At 34.7% G+C, this 26,865-nt stretch overlaps 1 protein-coding gene across 1 annotated transcript in view; it reads right to left on the bottom strand.

Moving 5' to 3' along the window:
* Window positions 1–4,017: 4,017 nt before the first annotated feature.
* LOC145254924 (hemocyanin G-type, units Oda to Odg-like) overlaps window positions 4,018–26,865 on the bottom strand; it is a 71,674-nt gene continuing 48,826 nt past the window's right edge. Inside the window, exons 8-12 of the mRNA XM_080113898.1 lie at window positions 23,776–24,016; window positions 16,131–16,792; window positions 14,025–14,607; window positions 7,093–8,304; window positions 4,018–4,175 (exon numbers count right to left, since the gene is read on the bottom strand). Of these exons, the coding sequence (XP_079970024.1) occupies window positions 4,156–4,175; window positions 7,093–8,304; window positions 14,025–14,607; window positions 16,131–16,792; window positions 23,776–24,016 (2,718 nt within the window). The 3' untranslated portion in view covers window positions 4,018–4,155. The remainder of the gene's footprint in view (window positions 4,176–7,092; window positions 8,305–14,024; window positions 14,608–16,130; window positions 16,793–23,775; window positions 24,017–26,865) is intronic.

Consider the following 26,865-nt stretch of genomic DNA (forward strand, 5'->3'; position numbering starts at 1 on the left):
ATATAAATTAAACGTAAAATGAGCACCCACTTTTTGGCCACAAAGCGTTCAACCAGTCATGTCATCTCTAGCATTTTTTCAAGTTTGGCGATCGAGGCAGGATGGGGGGGGGGGAGAGAAAAACATGACAAATACAACTTTTTGTCTTTTGTGGGGGTGGGGAGCGGGAATTACATTTGAAACATGAAATAACGATAAAATAAGACCATTCCCTACTTTCACCTAACAATTTTATAAGAACATTCTGTACTTTCAGCTAACAATTTTATAAACAGAACGAACCCCAAAATATGATAAATTCATGGGGGGGGGGATTACATTAGAAATATAAAATGACGAAAAATTTTATTTAATTATTTTTGGAATTAATTTTTGGGAGATCTTTTCTTTTTTCTTTTTTTTTTTGCGATCGCACAGGCATTCGCTGCTATTTTTATTGAAACAAAAGTTGTAATGATTTACTTTTAATTATTTTTAGGGGAGGTGAGGGTCTTTCCAGTGCTCAATATCCGGAGAATAGTTTCTTCCCTTTGTAGCCCTTCTGCCGAAATATCTGGTGGAGAGGGTATCACATACTTCTTTTTTGGGGCGATTACATTTACATGTTTTCATCCGTTCTTTTATTTTTGCTGTGGGGGGGTATCCACGTTGTCCATGATGAAAATGATTGGTATACAGGTGTGTTTCAAACGGAACTTCATATCAACCCAGGTATCGCTGGGTACCCATGCTAGCACACACATACACACACACACACACACATATATATATATATATATATATATATATATATATATATATATATATATATATATATATATATTGGTGGCCTGATAAGGCCACAGGGAAATAACAAAGCAAATAAAAAAAGGAAGATAAAACTAGCCAAATTCATCCAAAGTAGCAAAACTGAAGTTGGCCTGCCAGGACACTATACATACAAATGTAGGCAAATTTAGCCATATTTTATTTATTTTGAAAATATAGGTCCTTTTTTTCCAATTGTAATAAAATTTTAACCATAGAATAGTATTATAATCTTCAAAAAGCCTACAGATTTTCATGTAGTTTCGTACCATAGAACCAAAGAGATGAGCACTTAAATGTTTAATTTGGCTAATAATTTTATATGTTCGAAATTTCAACGACTAATCATCAGAATTTAACAAATGGAGGCTCGTTGGAAAGTTAATGACCTGAATTATGTATTAAGGTATATGACAGTCCTTAAAGTCGCACATCAAAGGAATCATCCATCATCCAGAGTCTCTCTTTGGCACTTTTTTTTCAGCCATAAAATATTTCGGTAAAGGTGTAGTGTCTTTCCACCCTCAAAAATCATTTAAAATTACCACTATTATAGGTTTCCGAGAGTGCTGAAAACGAAAATAACGTTTACAACTTCAGAAGACGAATAGTTATCAAGCTATAAACAAATAGTTAAAAAAATATGAGATCATTTTTCTATATTAATTTAACTTAAAATGAACACCTAGTTTATTTGGGAGCATCTGTTATATTTTATAGGGATGGTGTTTAACATGGTATGGTATACCAACACCAAAGCAACTTTAAAGAACATGTTTTCTGTAGTTTTTTCGGGTGTGCTGAAAACGAATATCGCATTTAAATTTTCCGCAAATAAGCATTTTTTCGAGTATTAAGTAAGAATATACGCGCTTGCGCGTACAACAATAGCCACTACTTATAGCATAAAGAATTACATTGCTTACTATCCGGAAAAATACTTATTTGCGGAAAATTTAAATGCGATATTCGTTTTCAGCACACCCGAAACCTATAGAAACCAAGTTTTTTTCAAGGTAAGTTTTGTGTTGGTCTACCAGGACACAATTATCAAATAAACATCACTTCTAAAAAATAACAAACGCCTACTCTCACCCTTCCAAAAGAGTACCTATAAAGTGGGTGTTATGTTAAATGAATATAAAAAAGTGATCCTCCACTTTTAAAACTATAATTTCTTTATATCTTGGAAACTACTCGTTTCGTAGAATTTTAAACGTTATTTTCGTTTTCAGCACCATCAAAATGGTTGTCATTTTAAAAGGATTCTTTGAAGGTGGAAAGATCATGCACCTTTACCAATGTTTACATCATAGTCATTTATTTTCTTAGTTTTGTGTATAAATTACAAAATATCTTATTTCTCCAAAACCTCTGGCCTTGATGGAGGAGAAGAGAGATGTTATTTCTCCCCATTTTGGTTTTCGTGCATAAAGTAAATTTCACAGTATTTTTTTTTTATTTCGGACTATTATTCTCATCTTTATTAGTTGTTGTTTTTGATCTTTTATTGGTTTTGTTTATTCACAACGTTTCGGCCAACTATTCCTCTGGCCTTCGTCAAGTGGTAACCGCGACGGATAGGAACTTCGAATCTCCTAACTGTATTCTCAGCCATCACTGCCATCCGTAGTTGTCGTCTCACCACATTTTGGCACGATTTGGGTGGGATTGAAACCGCTATCCTCAGACAATGTTCATCTGGAACTGTAGAGATTCAACGTCTCTATCAACTGCGCCACGGGCCCCGAAGGGCGATCAAGGTTGGATTCTTTCATCTTATAAATCCATGTTTATTTATCTGATCTTCTATAGTCGGGTCCGTACCGATTGGTATGTATATATATATATATATATATATATATATATATATATATATATATATATATATATTCCTTAATTGGAATTCATTTTTGAGATGAGCATTATATATATTAATTTATTTTTATTTCGGACTATTATTCTCATCTTTATTAGTTGTTGTTTTTGATCTTTTATTGGTTTTGTTTATTCACAACGTTTCAATCCCACCCAAAGCGTGCCAGAGGTTAATTGGCCAAAATGTGGTGAGACGACAACAACTACGGATGGCAGTGACGGCTGAGAATGCAGTTAGGAGATTCGAAGTTCCTATCCGTCGCGGTTACCACCTGACGAAGGCCAGAGGAATAGTTGGCCGAAACGTTGTGAATAAACAAAACCAATAAAAGATCAAAAACAACAACTAATAAAGATGAGAATAATAGTCCGAAATAAAAATAAATTAATATATAATGCTCATCTCAAAAAAAAAAAAAAAATGTATTCCAATTAAGGAATAATATATATATATATATATATATATATATATATATATATATATATAAATTTCACAGTGTATAAAGATTATTTGATACTGGAAATATTCATAATTTTTCCAAAGGAAGGGAGATATAACATATGAGAAACATTTAAAGTCAAGTCTCCCCTTGCTGTTATTTCAGATCATTTGAAACCACAGCAGAAAGTTTTAGTCTTTCTTTTATCAAGACCATAGGTTTTGGGGAAATCTCTCTCTCTCTCTCTCTCTCTCTCTCTCTCTCTCTATATATATATATATATATATATATATATATATATATATATATATATATATATATATGCGTGTGTGTGCGTGTGTGACAGACAGAAAATTAGACATTATTTATATATATATATATACATACATACATATACATATATACGCATATATATATATATAGACATTATTTATGTATATATATATATATATATATAATTCTTTATGTTTATTTATATATATATATATATATATATATATATATATATATATATATACACATTCTTTATATCCATTAAATCCAGAAATATAATAATAAAGGAAGCGTAATTTTAAATTACTCTTGACAAGAAATGAAAGCATATGTAATTATTTAAAAAAAATCATCCATATTCATAAACTGCATGGATTAGATTAAGTACTTTTTTAAAATAAATTATACGCTAGTTTATTGCTAATAATATGGCACAGCAATAATGAATAAAAATTGGCTATTCAGTATGAACGCTTGAATTATTAGCTTAAATGCTATTTAGGTGCAACTGTTAGAATCTGGCCCAAGCAGTTTTATACATTAAGCAATAAGGATTCTTGGAGGAAATCGACTACTTTTCGTTATTTAACACAACTATTCAAAAAGGCAATGAAAGACGTTTTTAAATTCGATAAGAAATGTTTATTCATATAAAACTTGTTTTAGTTCAATGCTGATTCATCGTACATCAAAATTGACAAGAAAATCTCTTTTCATTCAGCGTTACGCCTTTAGTTTCTTTCAACTCGTTCTACTTTCAATGATGGTGTTGCGAACCTGTAAGATAAAAAAAAAGGGGTTAGTTTTAAAAAAAAATAATAAAGATCAACATGTAGGCAAAACGACCGCACACACATCCAAGCCAATGTCAGAATCCTTATAAAATTATGTAGTTCATTGTGCCCGTAAATTTAATACTGTAACGTTACTCACGTTTACCCAACATGTAGTGGACTCCGTCGCAAAGGAAACCAAAATAAAGGAAAACTTGACTCACTTTTTCCCGTTTAAACAACGACATTTATTTACGAGTACTTCCCCGAATGAAATAATATCCTAGTCTTAATCCTTGTCCTTGTCGTGATCATCGGTCTGTCCACACGTTCTTTTAATAATCTTTTTGTTTTTCCTTGCTGTGACGTCACTTCGCACACAACTCGGCACTTGCATACAGCCGCCACACGCGCGTTTGCCCTCTGTTACAATTCTACTAAGACAAAGCTTCTTTTCTCTAATAATTATAAGACACCTTTCACTGGATTAATCGATAATGTAAATCTCAATCGTCGATTTGTGTAAATGTATGTATGTATGACATACATCGAAAAATTTGTGTAAATGTATGTATGTATGACAGATATCGAAAAATTGGTTAAAAGCATTAATTCCTTCACCCTCAATTGGCCAGTTTTCTACAAGAAGGGGTCGGTTCTTGCGTCGCCATTTTCGCAAGTCATCGTATTGGTTGGATTGACTACGCTTAATTTCAATGTTCGGAACTTCGGGCGATGGAGACATCGGATAAGGCGCCAGGTTTTTAACTTTTTTTTCTCCTTCGCGTTACGGGTTCGAGCCTGCCTGTCTACTACCACTTTTTTAAACACCTCTGCCTACTGTTGTTTTGATCAGCCCCCGCTATTACCATTTTTTTTACACCCCCGAGTTTTCTTACTACACCATCTACACACACCCGTGCAACGTTCATCCTCGCTACTGTTGTTTTAATTCATTGCCCCCACCTGAGATTCTTTACTACACCACCTAAACACCCGGGAAACGCCGGGCACGCCCGCTAGTACTTGGTATAATCAGATCGTTTTAGACAAGAGAAAACTCCAGGTTGTACTCGATGGTCATACATTCAAACAACATGACATTAATGTGAATGTGATAATGGAGGTTCATATTGGACATTTCTTATTCCTGAAATTCATAAACGACAGATGAAATTGTATCCGAGATGATTATAATTGCTCATGATGTGTGCGAATAACGAATGTACACACACTCAAAGCAATGACTGAAAAAATAGATGACACCCAGTCTGTAGTTGAATTGAGATATAAATGGATGGTAACATTAAAGACAAAATCTCATTTATAAGAAACCTTTTAAATCTACCGAATGCCATAGCTAATAACGCTTTACTCGAAAGTAAATCTCTCAAACTCTTCGGTCTAACATTTACAGGTAACATGAAATAAAACAACTCCATAAAAAGATACTGCAAAGAAAGTGGGCTCCTTTGACTGTATTAGAAACCCGTCACTATTATATATCTCTACAAAGTCACCATTAGCACATGGATGGAATTTTGTTGTCACATTTGGACTGATGCAACAACTACTTGTTTCTTCCTGATGGACAGGGTTCTAAAAAGATCCTTTATTCTAATAGATCCGACATCGTCAACCAAATTCCAACTCCTATCTCATCACCGCAATGTTGCATCTATGTACTTGTTTTACAGGTGCTTCAAAGGAATGTGCTTCAATAAATTTGAGGTATTGGTATCCGATGACGTAAACACCACCGACTAACTGAACAAGCAGAAAATATCACCCCTTTACTGTAGAGGTTCCCTAGATTCTTTTCATCGAACTTATTCCTGATTTTCTGACTTTAATAACATGCAGAAATGTAATTTGACTTTAATAATAAATTTGACTTTAATAACATTTGACTTTAATAACATTTGACTTTAATAACATTTGACTTTAATAACATTTGACTTTAATAACATTTGACTTTAATAACATGCAGAAATGTAATTTGACTTTAATAACATTTGACTTTAATAACATTTGACTTTAATAACATTTGACTTTAATAACATGCAGAAATGTAATTTGACTTTAATCATAAATTTGACTTTAATACTAAATTTGACTTTAATAATAAATTTGACTTTAATAATATTTGACTTTAATAACATGCAGAAATGTAAATGTGATATGAATAAATATCTCGCTGAACCACTACTTATGATGTCTCCGTATATATAGTCGCTACTGCATGGTAACACTTACATACCAATGGCAATGTGCCTTGTTTGGGTTGAATAAATGTTTTTAAAAATTACAAAAAGAACAAGATTTGTTTAAAAAGGTGATATATCTCAGATGATGGTGTATAAGAAGGTATGTCTCAAAATATGTCTAAAATGTGTGAGAATAATTTTAGGTTCACAAGAACGTATGCCTTAAAAAACGTTTCTTTTATAAAGGCAAAGGAACTGATGGAATATTAACAAGAATCCATTTTTAGACATATGTTTTTGTTAACATAGCATTATTATTAAGCTTTTTCAGTCGGATATTAAAAAAGATCTTGTGTATATAAAGTTAAGCTTATAAGATTAACAGGTAAATAAATAGGAACAGACAACTTTTCTTCAAAATATAAACCTTAATTGTTCCTGAGATTTTGCCAACGACTTTCAATATTTCGGATTTGGTCTAATCTTTCCACTTTCATTCGAAAACTTCTTGATAGGCGTCTTCAACTTCATCGAATGACTGAAATATAACGACCATTCATAAAATGGTATATTGATCAAAATATACTGTAGTCATGTGAAGCAACGTTTCCAGTATAGGATAGATGCGACAGAATCTCCACAACGTTAAATTATTTTAACGCCACACGATCGTTTTTCTCAATCTAGTACAGTATTAAAAAAGTCGAATCTTACCTGTTCCTGGTTTGAAGAGGATGGTTGGTGGTGGGAGAAGGCTAGAAGGAAGAGACTTGCCATCGATACCCATAATTGTAACCCTGACCTCGAAGTCATCGTGGGCATCAAGTCGAAGCTGCGTCAAACTTCTGGAGATATCGTACAAGAAGAGTCTGTCGAATGCCCAATGCATCTCATGTTCACCTCCCAAAACACAGAAAGTACCGCCAAATTTACACTCTCCATCCTTACGGCAAACATCGAAGTTTACATCAGCTGATTGGCCAATGGCTCGGAGTAGGAATCCAGCGAAAACTCGGTCTTTCTCTTTTATTTTGGTCAAATGCATTTCCAACTGAGGAATTGTCATACCATGGAAATTCAAATTGTCGTATTCATAATTAAGCTCGTGGTAGTCAAAGGAGTTGTAGCCGGTGGAGTGAGCCTTGGTGACTGGATTCGGGTTCTCGTCAAAGCTGAAGGGTTCCATTGGTTTCTTCAGTTTGTTGATCTCGCAGTTAGCGCTGTTGTAAGGCAAACCGCGGTATTTCTGCAGAGCTTGCCAAATTGCCCAGATACGATCCGTATTGGAATGGTGCAAATAGAAAAGCGGGTCGTAAGAAGTGTAGTGGAGCGTAGACATACCATAAGGACTGCTGCCGCCAACCCAAGAGTGGATGGCGTTGTGGCCCATCTCGAATTGGATTTCGAAATCGCAGAAGTCTCTTTGCTCAAGTGCGAATGCGATCTGTCGGTAGAAGAATGACTCGTCGCCTTGCTCGGGATCATCAAACAGTTGTGGTCTAGGGGCTCTAGTTGTGTCAGTGTCTGCAACATCTATATGGGCATGATGGAAGGGATTGTTCTTTGTGTCTGTAACCAACTTCGGAAGGCTATCGATCGCCGTAGTCCAGTCCCAATATGGAATCCCGATTTTTGCACCTCTGGATCTCAAAGCGTCTTCCATCTGTTTCATGTACAGACGATGCCAATGAGGGAAAGTGACCATTCCATGCTGGCAACAGGCGAAAGCAGTTCCGTTCGGGTAAAGACAGCTCAGAGGCATTCCGTGGTAGGCAGCGATCTTTTGGTAACCCGTGACTGTTGAGTCGGCTTGGACCGCGGCCATTGCTTCTCTCAGGTTCTTAATTTCAGATTCGCTCAAAGAATCCACGTTCTTTCGGGACACGATTCCTTCGACATAAGGTTTCTTCTTATGAACCGTTCGCGCTGAAAAGAAATTGGACAAAAACATTAATAAGATAAGGTTCTAAAATGTATACCTTCAACTTGTAAAAACAAACAAACAAACAAACAAACAAACAAAGCAAACCCTTTATAATCCCCCTCTCTCTGTCTGCTTATCTGCATGCCCCGCTCTCTATATTTATCTCTCTTTTCATTTTTTTAAAATAAAAAATTCGGTAATTTTGCGGTCTGTTTCGCATATGCATAAAATGCGGGAATGAATATGTATTTCAAAGATATGTCATCTACACAGTTGTTTAGAAATCTAAAGGTAGATTATAGAAAAAAAGAAACGTCGTGAATCAGAGATCGAGAAAACACAATAAACAAGCAACTTCTTTAACCCCAATTTCGTAAATTTTGTACACCATAAATGTGTAAATTTACGAAATAGGCGGAAGTATTGTTTGTAAATGAAATGTTTATGAAGGAACTTTGATTATATCATGTTTCGGTCTCTCTCTCTCTCTGTCTGTCTGTCTGGCTCTCTCTCTCTCACAAACGTATAAAAACACACACACACACATACACACATATATATATATATATGTGTGTGTGTGTGTGTGTGTGTGTGTGTGTGTGTGTGGGTGCGTGTGTTCGTGCATGTGTTTTATATATACAGTATTACGCTAAATTCCAGTAACCAAGATTTTCTTCATTATTATCTAAATCTAAAGTATTCGGAGCACTTGACGGGATGTTTCGTGAATACATAAAACCACGAATAGATATGTATATTCAGAATCTTTCATCTACACATTTCTTCAAAAGTTTTAAGGTCGTTTCCAGAAAACAAACCTCGTGAAACAGACCCAGAAAAATACCAATAAGCAAGGAAAGTCCATTGAACCCAGTTTCTTTTAGTAAATTGGGATATTTTTCTATCATGGTCCAGTAGCTATCCTTTATATTTTTTATTTTTTAACTAACAGAACAGATTTATTGAAAATACTCGTCAGTCTTTCTTAGTTTTAAACATTTATTAACTAAAATATACACAAATGTATTTTTATATACAAACCAGACTTTCAAGATTCAAGTTCTATTGATATTATTCTTGAACTCCAGCACATGTATAAATAAACTTAGATTCCGGTAGCTATGTCATTAATCATTAAATATATCCAGATGTAAGGGTCGAGCAAATGATTCGTCAAGAGCTGGATCTTTTATTTTAAGTGAATAAAGGCATGATTACTAAAATCTAACTTTCTTTAGTTTACACACACACACACACACACACACACACACACACACACACACACACACACACACACACACACACACACACACACATGTAAATATATGCATACCTGCAACTTATAAAAAAAACCTTTATAATCTCCCTCTCTGTCTGTCTGTCTGTCTGTCTCTTTATTTTTATCTCTATTTTCATTTTTTAAACTAAAAATTTGGCAATTTTGCTGTCCGTTTCGCATACACATAAAATGCAGGAATAAATATGTATTTCAAAGATATTTTATCTATGCAGTTGTTTAGAAGTCTAAAGGTAGATTATAGAAAAAAAAGAAACGTCGTGAATCAGAGATCGAGAAAAAACTATAAACAAGCAACTTCTTTAACCCCAATTTCGTAAATTTTGTATACCATAAATGTGTATATTTACGAAATAGGCGGGCGAATTGTTTGTAAATGAAATGTTTATGAGGCTACTCTGATTATATCATGTTTATGTCTGTCTGTCTGTCCGTCTGTCTCTCTCCCCCCACACACGCACATATATGTATGTCTGTGTGAGTGTGTGTGTGTTCGTGTATGTGTTTGTATACATACAATATTACGCTAAATTCCAGTAACCAATATTTAATTCATTTTTTTTCAAATCTAAAATATTCGGACGCATGACGGGATGTTTCGTGCATATATAAAAAGATAAATAGATATGTATATTCGGGATCTTTCATCTACACAGCTCTTCAGAAGTCTTAAGGTATATACATGTATTTATGTGTGTGTGTATGTGTGTGTGCGTGTGTGTGTGTGTGTGTGTGTGGAAAAGAGCATAAAGAGGAAATAACTCTCACAGCTTAAATAAATAAATTTACTTCCGTTTTTAAAAGTGACTGGTGTAGGATAATCAAATTGGAAATAAATTAAATATAAATGAAACTAAGAATAAATTAAATAAATAAACTTTAAATAATAATTGGAAATAAATTAAATATAAATGAAACTAAGAATAAATTAAATAAATAAACTTTAAATAATAATTCTAAATAGAACAACGAAACAATTCCATTACAACAAACAAATTATATCATGGAGATAATTATTAAAATATATTTTCTTTAATGTAATATGCGAATGAGGTTATTCCTTGAATGCAGATTTCCTTTCAATAAATTGAATGTATATAAATCATGCTGTAATGTAACTGTGTAAACCTTCGTTTTCAATATGCACATTAATTTGTGAAACAGCGAACTTCTTGTATATATTAATCAAATTGTGAACAAACAAATAAATAGACAGGAATACGACTATATATATATATATATATATATATATATATATATATATATATATATATATATATATATATATATATATTCTCCCCAGCCCCAGCGACAAGAGTTTTTGATAGGGCAACAATACTTATCGGAAGACGGTGTTTCTGTTAGTGAAGGAAAACAAGCGTATACATAGGTCTGACTACACGACCTTGTCGATGAGGTTAACCATGCATCTTTCTGACAACAGCGTCATTGCTAAACATTTTACTAACTAGCAGTCTCTTGCAATCCTTCAATGTAAAAATCCTTTAGTAGACAAGACATCTATTGTTGGACATAATATTAACAAGAACAAACTTCATATGTTAGAAGCAATTAAAATTAGAAATCAGATATTTATAAAATAAATTTCAATAACAGCGGTTACATACTTAAATGTCTTTAAAGGTTAAATAGAATAATTAATATAGTTAATAACATGTGGTTTACAGAGAGTCATAAACACACGGACTTTTATATATATATATATATATATATATATATATATATATATATATATATATATATATATATATAAAATAAAACAAAATAAATAAATTATGTATCGGCAGCCGTGTGAAAGGATATCTTATTTTTCTTTTATTAATATTATTGGAATTTTCCCCTTGTCCTTGTACATATTTGTGAATTATTCCATAGGTTTCGGCCTTTTGGATTATTTTGGACCATCTTCCAATTACGTGATTTCCTTGGATTTAACTTGGGAAAATGGAAATTCAATTAACTTTCTTGGAGATATATTTTTGGATTTTACCGTCATTGGATTATTTACCTTTTACCAGACTATCCATTCACGTGTAATCATCTTTTTCTTCACCATATTCCCTCTGCTTCACTTTTTGTTATCAAATATGATTTTTGACTTACATGCAGTTTCATCAAACACTTTTGTATGCAAAATCTGATCCCGCATTTTGCTAATTCCTACCATCTGATGAGAAGGAAAGTATTTCTTCGAAACTCCGCGGATTAAAGACTATCCACTTATCAAGTGTTTCCTTTTCAGATTAAATATGTTTTTAACTCTTTTCAAAGTGTTTTTAACATGTTTTATTAACTGTTTGCTCTTATATATATACATCTGTTCTTAAAAATAGTGAAAAAAAGAAAACAAAAAGGCAAACGCTCTATCCATAAACTGAAAATATTTTGATCTTTCAAATTTTAAGTCTGTTAGTGTATGTTCACCCAAACCAGGCTATGCAATCCCATACACCAAATAATAATAATAATAATAATAATAATAATAATAATAATAATAATAATAATAACAACAACAACAACTTCACTAGAATATAGATGAATTAAAATGTTTGGACACAGAAACACGTAAAATGCTAACAACTTATGGATCCTTTTGCTAAGAAAGGAAATGTAAATCGATTGTATTTACATAGAAAATAAGGTGGTTGAGGCTTACTTAATGTTGAAGATGTGGTAAATATAAAAGGAGGATGTCTAACTAAATAAAAAATTGTTTTTCTACACAGTCACAACCATTCTTAATGCACTTTTGGCAGGAATTCAATGACGCATCTCTGCTCCAGACGCACGTCCATGACAGGGGTTGCTTTCTTGTTATCTCTCTATCTTTTCTTATAAATTCGTCCTCTTAATCGGGTAGAGCTTCATCTAGCCCGACAGGTTAGGCCCCCCCCTCATTTTCCGAAAAATGTTCTATTTTTTCAAGTTAAATTTTTTTTATATCTACATGTATATATTCAATAACAATAACAATAAAAGTGTAAAAACAAATAAACAAGAAAATACTGAAGCCACCGCCATGAAACGTCATCAACGGAAACAACCTTCGCTGCTAACAATACAGAAGGATTTCACTCTTCCGTATTTCTCACACTAACATATGGCCTCGAAGTGTGTAAATTCCAGGGATACTAACTAAATCTTCAAATAGCAGACTGAAAACACTGGAACATTCCTAAAATATCAAAGGAGAGTCCTAAGTATACCAGTTTCGAATCATTAACAGGATCATGAAACCCTTTTGAAGATTTTGAAATAAAACAGTGCAGTACTGATAAAATACCACTTTCGTATAACCAAATGTTAACAGAATCCAGTACAGTGCTACAGTCTTACAGACACTAAAAGCACCAATATAAAAACAAACAGCCTCATGAAATAATGAGGATAGAAATAAAAGAATCAAACCATCCAGTAAAATGTCAATTCACACAACCAACAAACATACATATAAATCGACCCTAAAACTTCTTGGTCTTTCTTTCCTTTCAAATCCTTCTTGGAATTCATGTATTAGATACAGTGCTCTTTCTGCTTCTCATAAAGTCGGTCCTCTCTGTTGCTCTAAACTCTTTCTTACACCTGAGGTTTACAAGTGGTTAAAGACACGGAGTGACGACTTGAGTGTTCCAAGTTCGAATTTAGTTCGTTGCACACAATGCTGACAACCTTCTCGTGGTCCCTCCCGTAAGTACCCGATATTTTTCGAAAAAAGAATTCTGACTGAAAAAATATCGGGGAAACCAATGCCGGTAACAGAATCTTTGGATTCATACGATATCATAAATTAAGCTTATTATCTATCTGTACAAATTTACTATCAAACTATGTACGGAATATTGTTCACATATTTGGGCTGGTGAATCTCTGTCCCATTTGGGGATTCCTGATATGTTGCAGAAACGTATCTATAATTTGATTAACACTAACATTTCTTTTTTGCTACCTCTCCCTCATAGACGTGATGTTGCTAGTCTCAGTCTTTTCTATGAATACTTTTATGGCATGTGTTCTTCAGAATTGTCTCAAGTATTCCTTACTTTTTTTGTTACAATTCGTTAGACTTTTTTAGTGCTTTCCATCAATTTGCTATTTTGATACCTTAGTATTACTATTGCTTACTTTTACAATTACTTATTTCCAAGAACTGCAGATTCGTGGAAATTCCTTCTTGCTTACTGTTTCCTCTTACCTATAGATTTGATCTTTTCAAGAAATCAATAGGAAGCAATCCTTACGATAATTATTTTTCGTTCTTGTTCTATTATTTTTCCCGATTTCGATACAATTACCGATTCTTGGCTTCACACATTGTTTTGATCGATTTCCCCAAAATAAATAAATAAATAAAAATGAAAGCCGAAGGTAAAGGTGTTTGAAAACTGCCTTTTTAGAATGACGTACCTTTTGCCGGAGTGTATATCAGAGTAGGTTTGGGAAGAGAGCTTGATTCCAGAACTTTTCCATCAACGGACATGATTTCTACCTTAAGGTGCAACTTGCTTTCGGCTTCAAAGATGTCAGAGATAGTGACGCCCATATTCTCAAGAATATCTGTAATGTCCATCTTGTAGTTTCGGTCAAAGTGCCAGGGCATTTCCGTTTTACCACCGAGGACGAACACAACACCCGCCGCATGACAATCAGCCTCGTTGCAGACCTTCAAGTGGACATCAGCTGATGTTTTGATTCCATGCAACAAAAATCCAGCAAACACGCGGTCTGCTTCCTTCTGTTTTTTGATGGCTGCATCCAGTTGAGCGACATTCATGCCATGGAAATCGAGGTTGTCGTAATCATAGCCAAGAGATTTAAAGTCAAATAGTTTACTGGGTGTAGACACGGATCGAGTGGACGGGTTCGGGTTCGAATCCCAAACAAATGGCTTCATCGGGAAGGACATTTGGTCCAAAGCACAATAGGCTTTGTCATGGGGTAATTTGCGGTGGTGCTGAAGATCCTGCCAGATAGCCCAAAGACGATCAACCTGAAAAGTAAAGAAAGTTATAATTTAAGATAACTTGTAACACGAAATAAAATTTACTCACACCTAAAACATTTATAAAATAATCTCTTTAAACATAAAACACCCATAAAAATAAAAGACACACCAAACAACAAAAATAACAACAAAACTAAAAACAATAAATTAAAATTTTTATTTTATATTAGCTTCTCCTTTCTCTTCCCTTGACAAAGTATAGATCCTAGTGCTAAGAAAAGGATGAGAACGGCAGATAGATATAGAACGGAATAAAGACACGAAAAGAAAAAGTACAGACAAAAAAGAGTAAAAAGCACGGCACCAGTGTGGTTCACAAAACTTAGTAAGCTTGCGATGATAACAAGACTTGCGAATTGTTTACTTGATCTTAACTTGAAGATGACGACGAAGTTGTTAATAAGATACGAGAAAGCTTTGATTTGTATAAGTTTAATATAACTATACATTGGATGAAGATATAGACTGAAGACGTATGAGTGCGGCGCCAGCACATGATTTAAGCAGAAAGTGGGCGGTAAGAGAGAAACGCTTAAAACCGCCGCGCTTTTATTTTTTACTTAGGGGCTATCCCTTATCAAGGCCCGAAGGCCACTCAAGGATAAGGGTTAATGAATGTAAGGTAATAGTGAAGTAATCCTTAATAATGTAAACTGGATGGAATTTGATTATTTATAAAGACAACTTAACAGGAACATGTTTACATTCGATTTAAGGCTACCATGTTGTATTCCCAAAATATATATACAGAAAGAAAATTAATGTACTAGGTCAAGAAGGGGATAAGGGAATATATATATATATATATATATATATATATATATATATATATATTAGTGATGGGACGATTTCTATTATTTTTCCCGATTCCGATACAATTACCGATTCCGATTCTTTATAAATCTCTAAATATTTACCTATAGAGTTGTTATTTCCCCTAATTTCCGCTTAAAAAAACGCACGTTAAATATGCAGATATTTTCGTAAAAGTAAAAATACACTTGTGGAGGATGATCTATAGGTTTTAGCTTTACTGATATTATCGATTATAAAATCAATAAATATTTACTATTTTATCATTATTACCAGCAATGGAAGATTTTGCTTTAAACAAAATCAAATAAAAAAAAAGACAATCAAATGTTCCGATTTTTCCGATCCCCGATTCCGATTAACCGCCCCCAACTTTAATATATATATATATATATATATATATATATATATATTATGCTCACCGCTTAAAAATACGTATTATCTCATTAAATCTTCTATAGACTCAAATAAATTGTGCCCGTCTTTTGTCTTATGTCTGAGATCAAATTTGACCAGATATTATGAACTTTCTTTCTCACGAATCAACTTACAAAATTCTTAGATAAGTAACGTCAGATTTATCTTATTTATAATCTTCGAGTCACCTTAGACCCCTGATAAGCGGTAATTTATTAGTACAAAAAATGTGGGCTTATAAAATGAAGGCGTTTGCGAGTATAACAAGATTCGCTTACCATTGAATGGTGGACGTAGAAGATTGGATCAAATGATGAATAGGCCAAGTTAGACATGGCGTATCTCTGATGGCCACCGATGAGATAATGGATAGCATTGTGGATCACTTCAAATTGGACTTCAAAATCGCAATAGTCTTCTTGTTCAAACATCAACATGACTTTATTGTAGAGTGTCGATGCTTTGCCTCCTTCCGCGAGGGCGAACAACTCGGGTTGGGTATCCCTGACGGTGTACGTGTCTTCGGACTTGATGTAACCTCGCAAGAACGGGTTCTCAATTACAGAATCGGTCCAAGCATCATAGTAGTCAGCATCTCCCAGCAGATGGGGCAGTTGAGTTGTCGGTTTGGTCCAGTCCCAGTAGGGAATGGCTACACTGGCTCCGTGGCGGCGCATGGCGTCCTCGAAATGCAATAGATAGACTCTGTGCCAGTGGGGGAAGGTCGGCATACCGTGCAGACAGCAGGCGTATTCTGCGGCTTCAGGGGTTGGGCACAACAGAGCACCGTGGTAACCAGCGATGGTTTGGAAACCAAAATCGCTTTCGTCTTCCTTCAGACGTTTCAGTGCAGACATAAGATTCTGGACATCTCGACTTTCCAAAGAATTGATGTCTCGTCGAATTCTGTTTAATGGAATGGCTACTTCAAGGTGTTGACCTGAAATAAATAAATAAAATAACAATTAGAAAGGAGACTTTATTGGCAAAACAGATTATATAAACCGCAGTTATTCGCAGAAATATTCCACAATTATGTTTCAAACACTTTATTAACAGAAAAATATTTCCTTACATTTCGAGAATATCTATTCTATAACATATAAACTATCACAAATATTCAAGAAGAGGCATCATCAGTGTATAATATATCTCATATATGCTTTCATAAGATGCTGTTATAGGAAGAAAAATACTAATTTTGTTGAATGTATATATTTATATGCAACATAATTATATGTATAAATTTACAGTTTGCTATACATCAGATTGATAAAAAGTGTTTTTTTTTTTACTTTAAAATGAACATATCTGGGCTCAAAGATGAATTTATTGATCGAAATAAGCACCATCAGAATCAACGCAAAACAAGTGTATTTATAGCACTAACGTAAAAATCTTGCGTTCTGATAGCAATGAAGTCGCTGAATGCGTTTTTGATATCGCTTAGGTTTTTAAAGCATTTCTCACGCAGAAAATTATCGAGATGCTTGAAAAAGAAGTAGTCGGTAGTTGAGAGGTATGGAGAGTATGGCGGATGACAGTGTTTTGTAGTCCAATTCATCCAACTTCTGCAGGGTCATTTTAGCAACATGCGGTCGAGTTTTATCGTGGAGGCGAATTGGTCCTTTTCTGTTGACTAATACAAGGTGTTGGTGAAGTTTCTGATGCATTTCATCCATTTGTTGGCAGTACTTCTCCACCGTAATGGTTTCGACTACATTCAAAATGAATGAGACCGGTCGCAGACCGCTAAGTCAGCATGACTTTCTTTTAGTGTAACTCTGGGTTCGAGAGGTGCCGTGGAGCTTCGTCGGCGTCTAACTACTGTATTAAGCGCCGCCGGTTATAATAAAGAACCAATTTTTCATCGCAACCCGGTCGAGAAATGAGTCGTTCTTGTTGGGTAAAAAAAGGTAAGATGACACTTTATAACGACGTTTCTTTTGGCTGTCCTTCAATTGGTGAGACATCCTTTTATCAGGTTTGTTTTTGTCTTTCCGATCTCTCTCAAGTGGTTGAAAATCGTCGTATACGTTACGTCTAATTCAGAAACAAGTTCTCGTAGACTGGCTTCGACTAAGGCATTTGATTAATCGTTGGTAACATCTAATGGCCGACCACTACACTCATCGTCTTACAAAACTCTCGTCGCCTCAAGAAAATTTCTTAAATCACCATTATGCTGAGCATTCAGTAGTGGTTCATGGACAAACGCTTCGTTTATATCGCGCGGTGTTTTAGCAGCTTTTCGGCCTAGTTTGAATTGAAATAAGAAAATTGAGCGATTTTGCTTTTTCCATCTTATTTTCAACGTTCTGAAAAGAAGGCATTATTGTTTTAAAACGATTGTCATTTAAACGATTAGATAGAGCAAAAAATGCTCTTTAAAATTATATATAAAGTAAAGGTATTATAACGACAACTTATTTGAAAATACATCATTTAAAATCAAAATTTCGCATGAACTTTCTTCTCAACCTTATATTGTATAAACATTTCGTCGTTAACATGTCTCGCCGGGGTTCTATAAACTTTGAGAATTCGACTAGACGTGTTAATGTCCGTGTAGGTTCATCCTAATATTTATTTAATTTTATTTATACAATTTCTACTCTCGTATTGTGAACTTTTGAAAAATGTCTTTTAGTTTATACATTTTGAACGAGCGTTTCAGGATCTTTAAAGGTCCAACAATAGTTGAAACAAGACGAAATTAAAACAAGTAAAACTGCATAAATCACCTTTTGAAAATAGTTTGGTTTTTTGGAAGATGGCATAGCAAAAGAAATGTCGGACTTTTTATTAAAGTTATTCAAGACACCTACATAGAAATTCAAACTCGTTTTGTATGTATTTAGTTTTAAGGTCCAGTTTGTTTATTCATGAAAAGTGTGACGATTTGGTGATGTGCACGATAACAAAGACTCACACATTTACAAATGCATGCACAAAAACTGTTTTTATGGCAACGATCAAATCTGCTCAGTTGGTATTCACACACCAACGAACACTGAAACGCTCATAAATGTATGAAACTAGTTACATTACAGCCTCTCTAAACTGCTACTCACTCCAAAACGAACGGTTAGACATAATAAAAAATGTATCTTTAGGAATCAAGTACTTTGTCTACAATGATTTTCTTGCATACATATCGAAGATTAATATTATATATTTTTCTTTCTAGCCTCAAACTTTTTGGAATTATCAAAATGTAAATAAAAAAGTGCATATATATTCTTACGGATTAATATTTATGAATTGGGTTTGTGAATGGAATTAAAATTGAATTAGACTACCACAAGAATAAGCGAATATTCACGAATTCCATAAACAACTTACATTAAGAAAGCATTGTAAATAAAAGTTCGAAATAGAATTATTCTACTTACGAATGAAACTATAAGAGATAAATGGGTTAATATTGAAAACAAATGTGATTGGTTTTCTGAACTCTGACATAAAAAGAGAGAAACGTGGCACTATAAAGTTTATCAACGAAGCTAATACTTCCGACACGCTAGTGAGGAATGTTCAACGATCCGAAAATGGAACGCAAAACATGCTGTAGAAGCAGAATCAGCCCTTCGGGTGAGAGAAAATAATTGCGCTGTAGTGCGTGGAAGAGCAATCCTAGGTGTTCATCTATAGCTTTTTTGGTCCAATAAATCCTCTATAAACCAAAGGAAAATGGATTGAGAAGAAATTAATCGTCTTGAGCGAGCCATGAGCATCACTACAGCCATAGGTAAAAGTAAAGGCGGCGAATTAAGCAAGTGAGATAGCGCGAAAGAAAAATAACATCGTAAAATCTCAGATGTATGAGCCACCATCGTGTCCTCAATCAATGCGCTGCTTTAGCGCTTTAGGATATCCTAGTTGTAGGCGCGTTCGAGCAGTGTAATTATGGACATATTCACTTCACTTTCCTGAGTAGCACTTAGAGCTGTATGAAGCTACGGGCCTTGCAACAGACCAGTAGTTCTTCAACTTTAGACCGTCCACAACAAAATATACAAACTCGCTAGTTATGTAAAGGTAGATCTCAAAGCATCCGACTTTTACTTATCACTTTAGACGTGTATCAGATGTCTTTGTAGACAACATTTCAGGTTTTGTCTTCTGACACATAGTATTTTTTTGCAAGTGACCTCATGAATCTGTACTGCCCGAATAAATTAAAGTGCTCTAATGAAATCATTGTGTCTAGAATGTCTCTTAGATATTTTGCGTGAAAACGTAATCCTGTCATGTAAGAAATGCATATCGTTCAAGAAAGGAACATGCTTGCACTTCAGATTGCCACTGATATTTATTTGTTTTCAGTTTCGGAAAAATTCCATACTGGAAAAGGGGTTTTAATAATATTCAGCGATAAATATATATAACCAATAATTTATTTAATATGTGTAAAGTGGACTTAAAATATCTCCCTAGTCCGCAACTATTGCTGAATTTATAACACCTCATTACGACTGGTTTTCACTTTTTTCCGACCAGTTTCAGTGTTCTGCTTCAGATCTGTCGTCTGCCATCACTACGTCATCATCAGTCTTTTCCACGTCTAACCTTTCGTGTATGTCACACGGGAATACACTGTCATCCATTCTTGATTTTTGGGTCGGGCTGACGCGGCGGGGGTACGGGCGAATAATCTGGCGTATCTATGATAGGTTGGAGCTTCCGGAGGAAACGATGCTTGCGTAGTGTGGTCCTGTCGCTTCCATCCAACTGTATCCGGTATCATCTATTACCCATGGTCTCGCCAACTCTTCCCATGTTTGTCCATTGTCGCAGACATGTTCCCTTCTGATGCTGCACCTGAACAGATTCACCCAACTGAAGCTGTTGGTGTGGACGGCTGTGTGTGTTGTACTGTCATTTATTTAGCACATGCCTTTTTGCCATCGCTTTTTTTTCTCAATTTTTTTGTTTTTGCCCACCGATCGTGAATTCGGTGCTTCTCGCGAAGTATAGGGAGGTGATCTCTTATTGTTCGACCATATAACATTTCGGCCGGTGATAATACTAGGTCCTGGTGGGGCGTGTTTCTATGTGTTTCTATGTGCCATCATCGCTTCTGCTGCCCGATCGTGACGTAGGTGGCCATAGCCATCAATGAAGTCCATGAGCATTCTTTTAACTGTTTTACAGCCAGTTCGGCTCGGTTATTACTTTGGGGATAATGTGTGGATGATATACAGCTTTTTACATCCCAGTCTCTCAGGAACGATGAGTTGAATGGTGGTCCCTCATCGGATAATATCTCCTCCGATGCATCACAGTACAGAACTAACCCCTCAATGTATCGGATACTGCTGCAGCCTTCCTTGATGGCAGTGAGACAACTTCAATCCAGATGGTGTACCGTCTGCATATACCATGTAATTCTTTTCATGTATATCCAGTAGGTCCGTGACAGTCTTTTGGAATGGGAATTCCGGGTTTGAGGGTGGCAGTAGTGGTTCTCTCGGTTGGGACGGGGCTATCGATTTGCATTTTCGACATTGTGCCTTTGGTTGTCGAATACTAGCATCTAGATCGGGCAAAATTAATCTTTGTCTGGCGTTAGCTAACATCCCATTCACCCCTTGATAGGCGGAGTGCAGTGCCTCTAGTACGTCAGCTCTAAACTGCTTTGGTATTAGAATTTTATCCCCTTTTATGGGTATTCCTTCCAAATAATATAGTTGGTCTGCTAATGCCCAGAATTGCCGGACTTTCGGTGGCAGTTCGTATCGTGAATTTGGGAACTGTTTGCATGCCCCCCTCGATCTACTGCGTATTATCGCTGGTCATTAATCTGCTATGTCTTGACGGCACCGTATATTGAGAGGTGTATTTCGGTGCGGCGTCAAATTTTCCAGGAACATGCTTAACCCGGAACTTGTATATTAACGATCGTTCTTTGAAAGAAAACAAGCGAGGGTTTTTTGTTTTCCAGCACCTGATCTTAGAATATTTTTATCAGTGGCTGGTGGTCCGCTGTAACCAATAAATCTGGGCACCCTAAAACGCATATCCTACAAGACTCCAATCCGTATATCAATGCTAGAGTCTATCCCTCTACGGTGAAGTAGCGAGATTCTGTAAACCGGTATCTGGACCAAATCATTTTCCAATGGTCCTTACCACAGCTAGGTCTTAATTCCGTTAAACATTGGCAGTGTTTCTGAAACAGAAAATACCAGATGCCAACCTTGCTATAGTTCGTTAAGAAGCAAATTGCCCTGTTCATCTCGAATGTTTTGACTCCCTCCTCGATTTTCCAAACAATTTTGTTTGTTTTAACTCTTCGATATACTCGTTTAGCGAAGCATTTCAATAGAATTTTCAGTCCTTCGTGCGCATCAATTCTCGAAAAGGGGACATGATATCGGCCTGTGAAAATGCGTACGATACCTGGTTAACTAGTCCAAACCACGACCTGACGCCGATTATATTCGTCGGCGTCGGGACGTTGAAAATGGCTTCAGTCATTTTTTCAGATTGCTTTACGCCGTCAGCAATTATTAAAAAGCCAGAAAATTGGATTGCGTCGCCTGCAAATTAAAACTTAATGGAATTGTAGACGATTCCATTTTTGCCCCAATAGATGATATAGTCCACTGTGTGCCAGAAAGCAGATTCCATAGTTTTATTCCAGAGAAGGGTATCCTCAATGCAACGAGTCCTTTGGGGCATGCCTACCGTAATGTCGTCAAACCGGCGAATATATCCGTTTCCAGAGGCGTGGAAACTTTGGGGTCGTCTAAGGTACTGATAACGGCCCCACTCGATTATGAATGCAGTTGCATCTCGGGCCACTGGGGAGAGCTGTAAACTGTGATATTCGTTCCACGCATCTAAAACTGTTTTCTTGGTTTGCTTAGGCACAATAGACACTTATTTAAATGGGAACGGAGTTGTAATTATATCATTTGTATTTTTCATTGCAAGTTGGAATTGTTTTCAAACAAAAAACAAAGCAAATATGTTTTTCTAATGTAAAAAAAAACCTACTTGATCAAATTATATATTAAAAAACATTTTTTTTACGACTTTACCCAGCGTAGTTAACCTCCTAAAAAGAAATCAAAATGTACTTTTTTTGGCTAATACCTTTCAACGACATTTAAAGAATATAAAAGAAAGATTTTTTTTTTAATTAATAAAAATTTAACTGGGGGATCACTTTCCTATATAAATTCAACGTAAAATGAGACCCCACTTCTTGGCGACGTAGTGAGTCATGTAATCGTTAGCGTGTTTTTCAAGTTTGGTGGCAAGATGGGCGTAGAAAGGAGAAGAGATGGCGTCGTAAGTTCCAAACATTTTAAAAATACGCAGTAACACTTCAAAACGTGTGTGTGTGGGACGTTTCGTTAAAAAAATTGTTTTGAAAAGGATTCACCGTTTAATATTACTTAATCAGTTAATTATTATTTCCTGATATTTTTAAGGCTGTTAACACACACACACACACACACACACACACACACACACACACACACACACACACACACACACACACACACACAACTAGGATGGACCTGTATAGTGCACACTCCCTCCAAGTATATTTTTTTTCTTTTCGGTCGTTTTCAATTTTTTCAATGCATTACACCCCTTTTATATAAAAGATTTTTCATTTAATCTAAGGGCAATGATATTATCTAATATATTCCGTATTTTTTCACTGGTCGCCACCTTTGTTTTCGCACGCGTGTGCATTCAATTTTTTGTGTTTATACATTAAGTCTATATACTCACTTGCACTTTTATACATCAATTCTGTATACTCACTATTCCATAGCTAGCTATAACATATACTCACCCAACGGGTTTCGGGTAGTCTAGTTCTTTACTAAAATAGCAAGGAGAAAGGAAAAAAGTCGGTGTGGGAGAGGTAGGAGGATAAGGTAAATTGGTGTTATTTACCTGTAGGAGGAATTCGGATGACGGTGGCTTCCGGCAGAATACCTTCGGGCAAATCGGTTCCATTATGGGCGACGATCTTTGTCTTGATTGTGAAATGAGAGTCAAAGTTCAAGTTCATTTTATGTAGAATGTCTGTGATTTCCATTTTGTAGAGACGATCGAAAGCCCATGGCATCTCGGTACTTCCACCCAACACGGAGAAATGACTTCCTTCGTGACAATCGCCTTCATCTGGACAAATCTGTACAAGAAATAATATATATATATATATATATATATATATATATATATACAGGGTGGCCTAAAAGTCCCAGGACACTATACATGTATTTTTAATAAAACACAGTATTTTTAATGAAATACACAGAAAACATATATATTCAACAAAAAAAGAGAACTTTATTAGAAACAAAGCAGAAAACAACTAGAGTAATTTAGTGGTCTAGGGGATCAGTATGTTGGCCCTCGTTGTTCTTGCACAATTCCATTCGCCTCCAGGTTTTTTGTACCATTTTTTTAGAGAATTCCTTGATACGCTAGCAAAAGCTGCAATCAATCATATTTAACAGCATTAAAATATTAAAAATAGAGTGTCCTGGGACTTTTCGGCCACCCTGTATATATATATATATATATATATATATATATATATATATATATATATATAAATATATATATATATATATATATATATTATAATTATGTTATCAAAGTATATATCTTTAACAGAGCAAAACTTATCAAGATAAGAAAAGCTCAACACTATTAAGAGGAGCTAGCAAATATATTAAATAAAAGATGGTGAGTAAAAGGTATATATAACTTTATTATATCATCAGACCAATAAAAAAGTAAAAGGTGAAAATTAAGAAAACAAAAGAAACTTCTTTATACTATGGCATTTCGAAGCTAAATACTTCTCATCAGAAAAGGAAAAGGACCAAAATTATACAGAAAGCAAATATAAATAAAAACTGGCTTAATAACATTTAGATATGGAATGAGAATAAAGGAAGAGGGAAATATGGTAAAAATGATTAAGAAATATTAAAAGAAGATACTATATATAAGAGTAAATCGGAAAGTGCATATATAAATAATAGCAAAAAGAAAAAATATATATAGGTCACTTTGAAATAATGGATATCATTAAAATAAAGCGAATTATAAAAGAAGAAAGGAAAAAAATAGGGCAGATAGATGAGAAAGTGGAAAAAGAAGGAAAGGAGATAGAAAAAAGTAAATACATATATAAATAAAACAATACATATATAAATAAAACAATCGGAAAGTAAAGAAAATAGAAACCAAACACTTTTAAAAATGCAGATAAAAAAACATGTAAAAAAAAATAAGAATTAAAATAAAGATAAAAATAAGAATAAAAATAAAGATAAAAATAAGAATAAAAATATGAATAAAAATAAGAATAAAAATTAAAACATATTCATACAAGTTAAAGTAAATATTTTAGAGTAAAAAACAAAAAAAAAAACAAAAACAAGAATAGTTTTCAAATCCAACAATGATTAGAAGTATTTAGCTTCGAAATGCCATGGTCTGAAGCGATTTCTTTTTTTCTATTTTTTTTCTTAATCCCCCCGTTTGCTATTCCTTATTATTATATATAACTTTTATTCATCACCTTTCATTTAATATACGCATTATATATAAGCAACGTAGAATTACTCATTACGTCGTGTACAATGCCGGGTAGCCATTTTATATGTCTATAAGGACAGGAAAAGAAAAATAGGCAAATGATTTAAATTAGATTTTATATCTTGTATACATTTATATTTTTTCTTTCTGTGTTAATGTCATACTAATCTTCAAATCAAGCGAAATTATCAACTGAATGATGATTCTCCGTGGCATCTCAATGCCTCCATCCCAGCAGAAAATTTAATCGTGGCCAATCTTCTTTTGCACGTGCCATGAAATTTCCGATTATCTGTGCGCGTGTATGTGTGCATGTGTCTGCGTGCGTGTGTGTGTGTGTGTGTGTGCGTGTGCCACTTACTGGACCTCTGATTTTTTTTCTTGAAGTGAGAGGTAGGGAAGAGAACGTAGACATAATAACAAATTTGTGCATGAATGGGTCGTAATTTTCCTCGATGGATTCCCTTCATTAAATTTCCAAACTTTTTTGTATGTAAACTTTTATTGATAGTACACACATAAAACTCTAGTCCCCTTCGAAGTAATCTCCCCTGGCTGCAATGCACTTGCTTACAACTTATAGAATGACCCATGGAAGTCCGCTTGTGCCAATATGTCAATGAACTTCGTCACAGCCTCTTTCATCTCCTCAATTGTCTCATAACGACAGCCTCTAAAGTGTTCCTTGGGTATAGGGAATAACCAAAAGTCTTGATGTCCATCTTGGTCAAATAGTTTGTGACAAGCAGTTGTTGACTGGTGCTCTTTCTGAACTCCCTTAAAACCTCAACATACTATTCCTTGTTGACTGTCTGCACAGTGGGAACCCAATACCCGTGCTGTCAAAAAAAGGATCATTATGAGTTTGTATGTGGAGTTGCTCTGTCTGACCTTCTTGGGTCTGCAAGGAGTTACGATTACAGCCGGTCGGGATATTCGAACCAGGTCACAAAGCCATCTCTGACTCTATTAGCAAGGAACAAACTAGACGGCCAACATTAACCGTGAGAAATACAGTTGAAATTAACATTTATATTAAGCGTAAATGTCTAGACGGCGAGAGTGATCTTATGATTATAACATTTTGATCTGCGAACGTGAGCTTACGTAACCGACTTTAATTACAACCTAGAGTGCTCTATAATAAGAACCGAATTCTTAAAGAGACTGACATAATTATTACTATAATCTTACAGACATATTATACATAATTATTCCAGAATATATATATATATATATATATATATATATATATATATATATTCTAGCAGTTCAGTCCGGCTTTGCTCATGCCCCATGTACTGTTCATAACTCACCCTACGTGTGAATACACTTTATTTAAGATTTCAAATGTTTAGACCAAAATTTGCCTGAGTAATTTTGTAGAGACTTCAGAGGCATTTTTTTAAAACTTTGACCCAAATTTTG

Source organism: Euprymna scolopes, chromosome 30 (genome assembly GCF_053919585.1).
Source record: "Euprymna scolopes isolate OS-2025 chromosome 30, ASM5391958v1, whole genome shotgun sequence".
Taxonomy (NCBI): Eukaryota; Metazoa; Mollusca; class Cephalopoda; order Sepiida; family Sepiolidae; genus Euprymna; species Euprymna scolopes.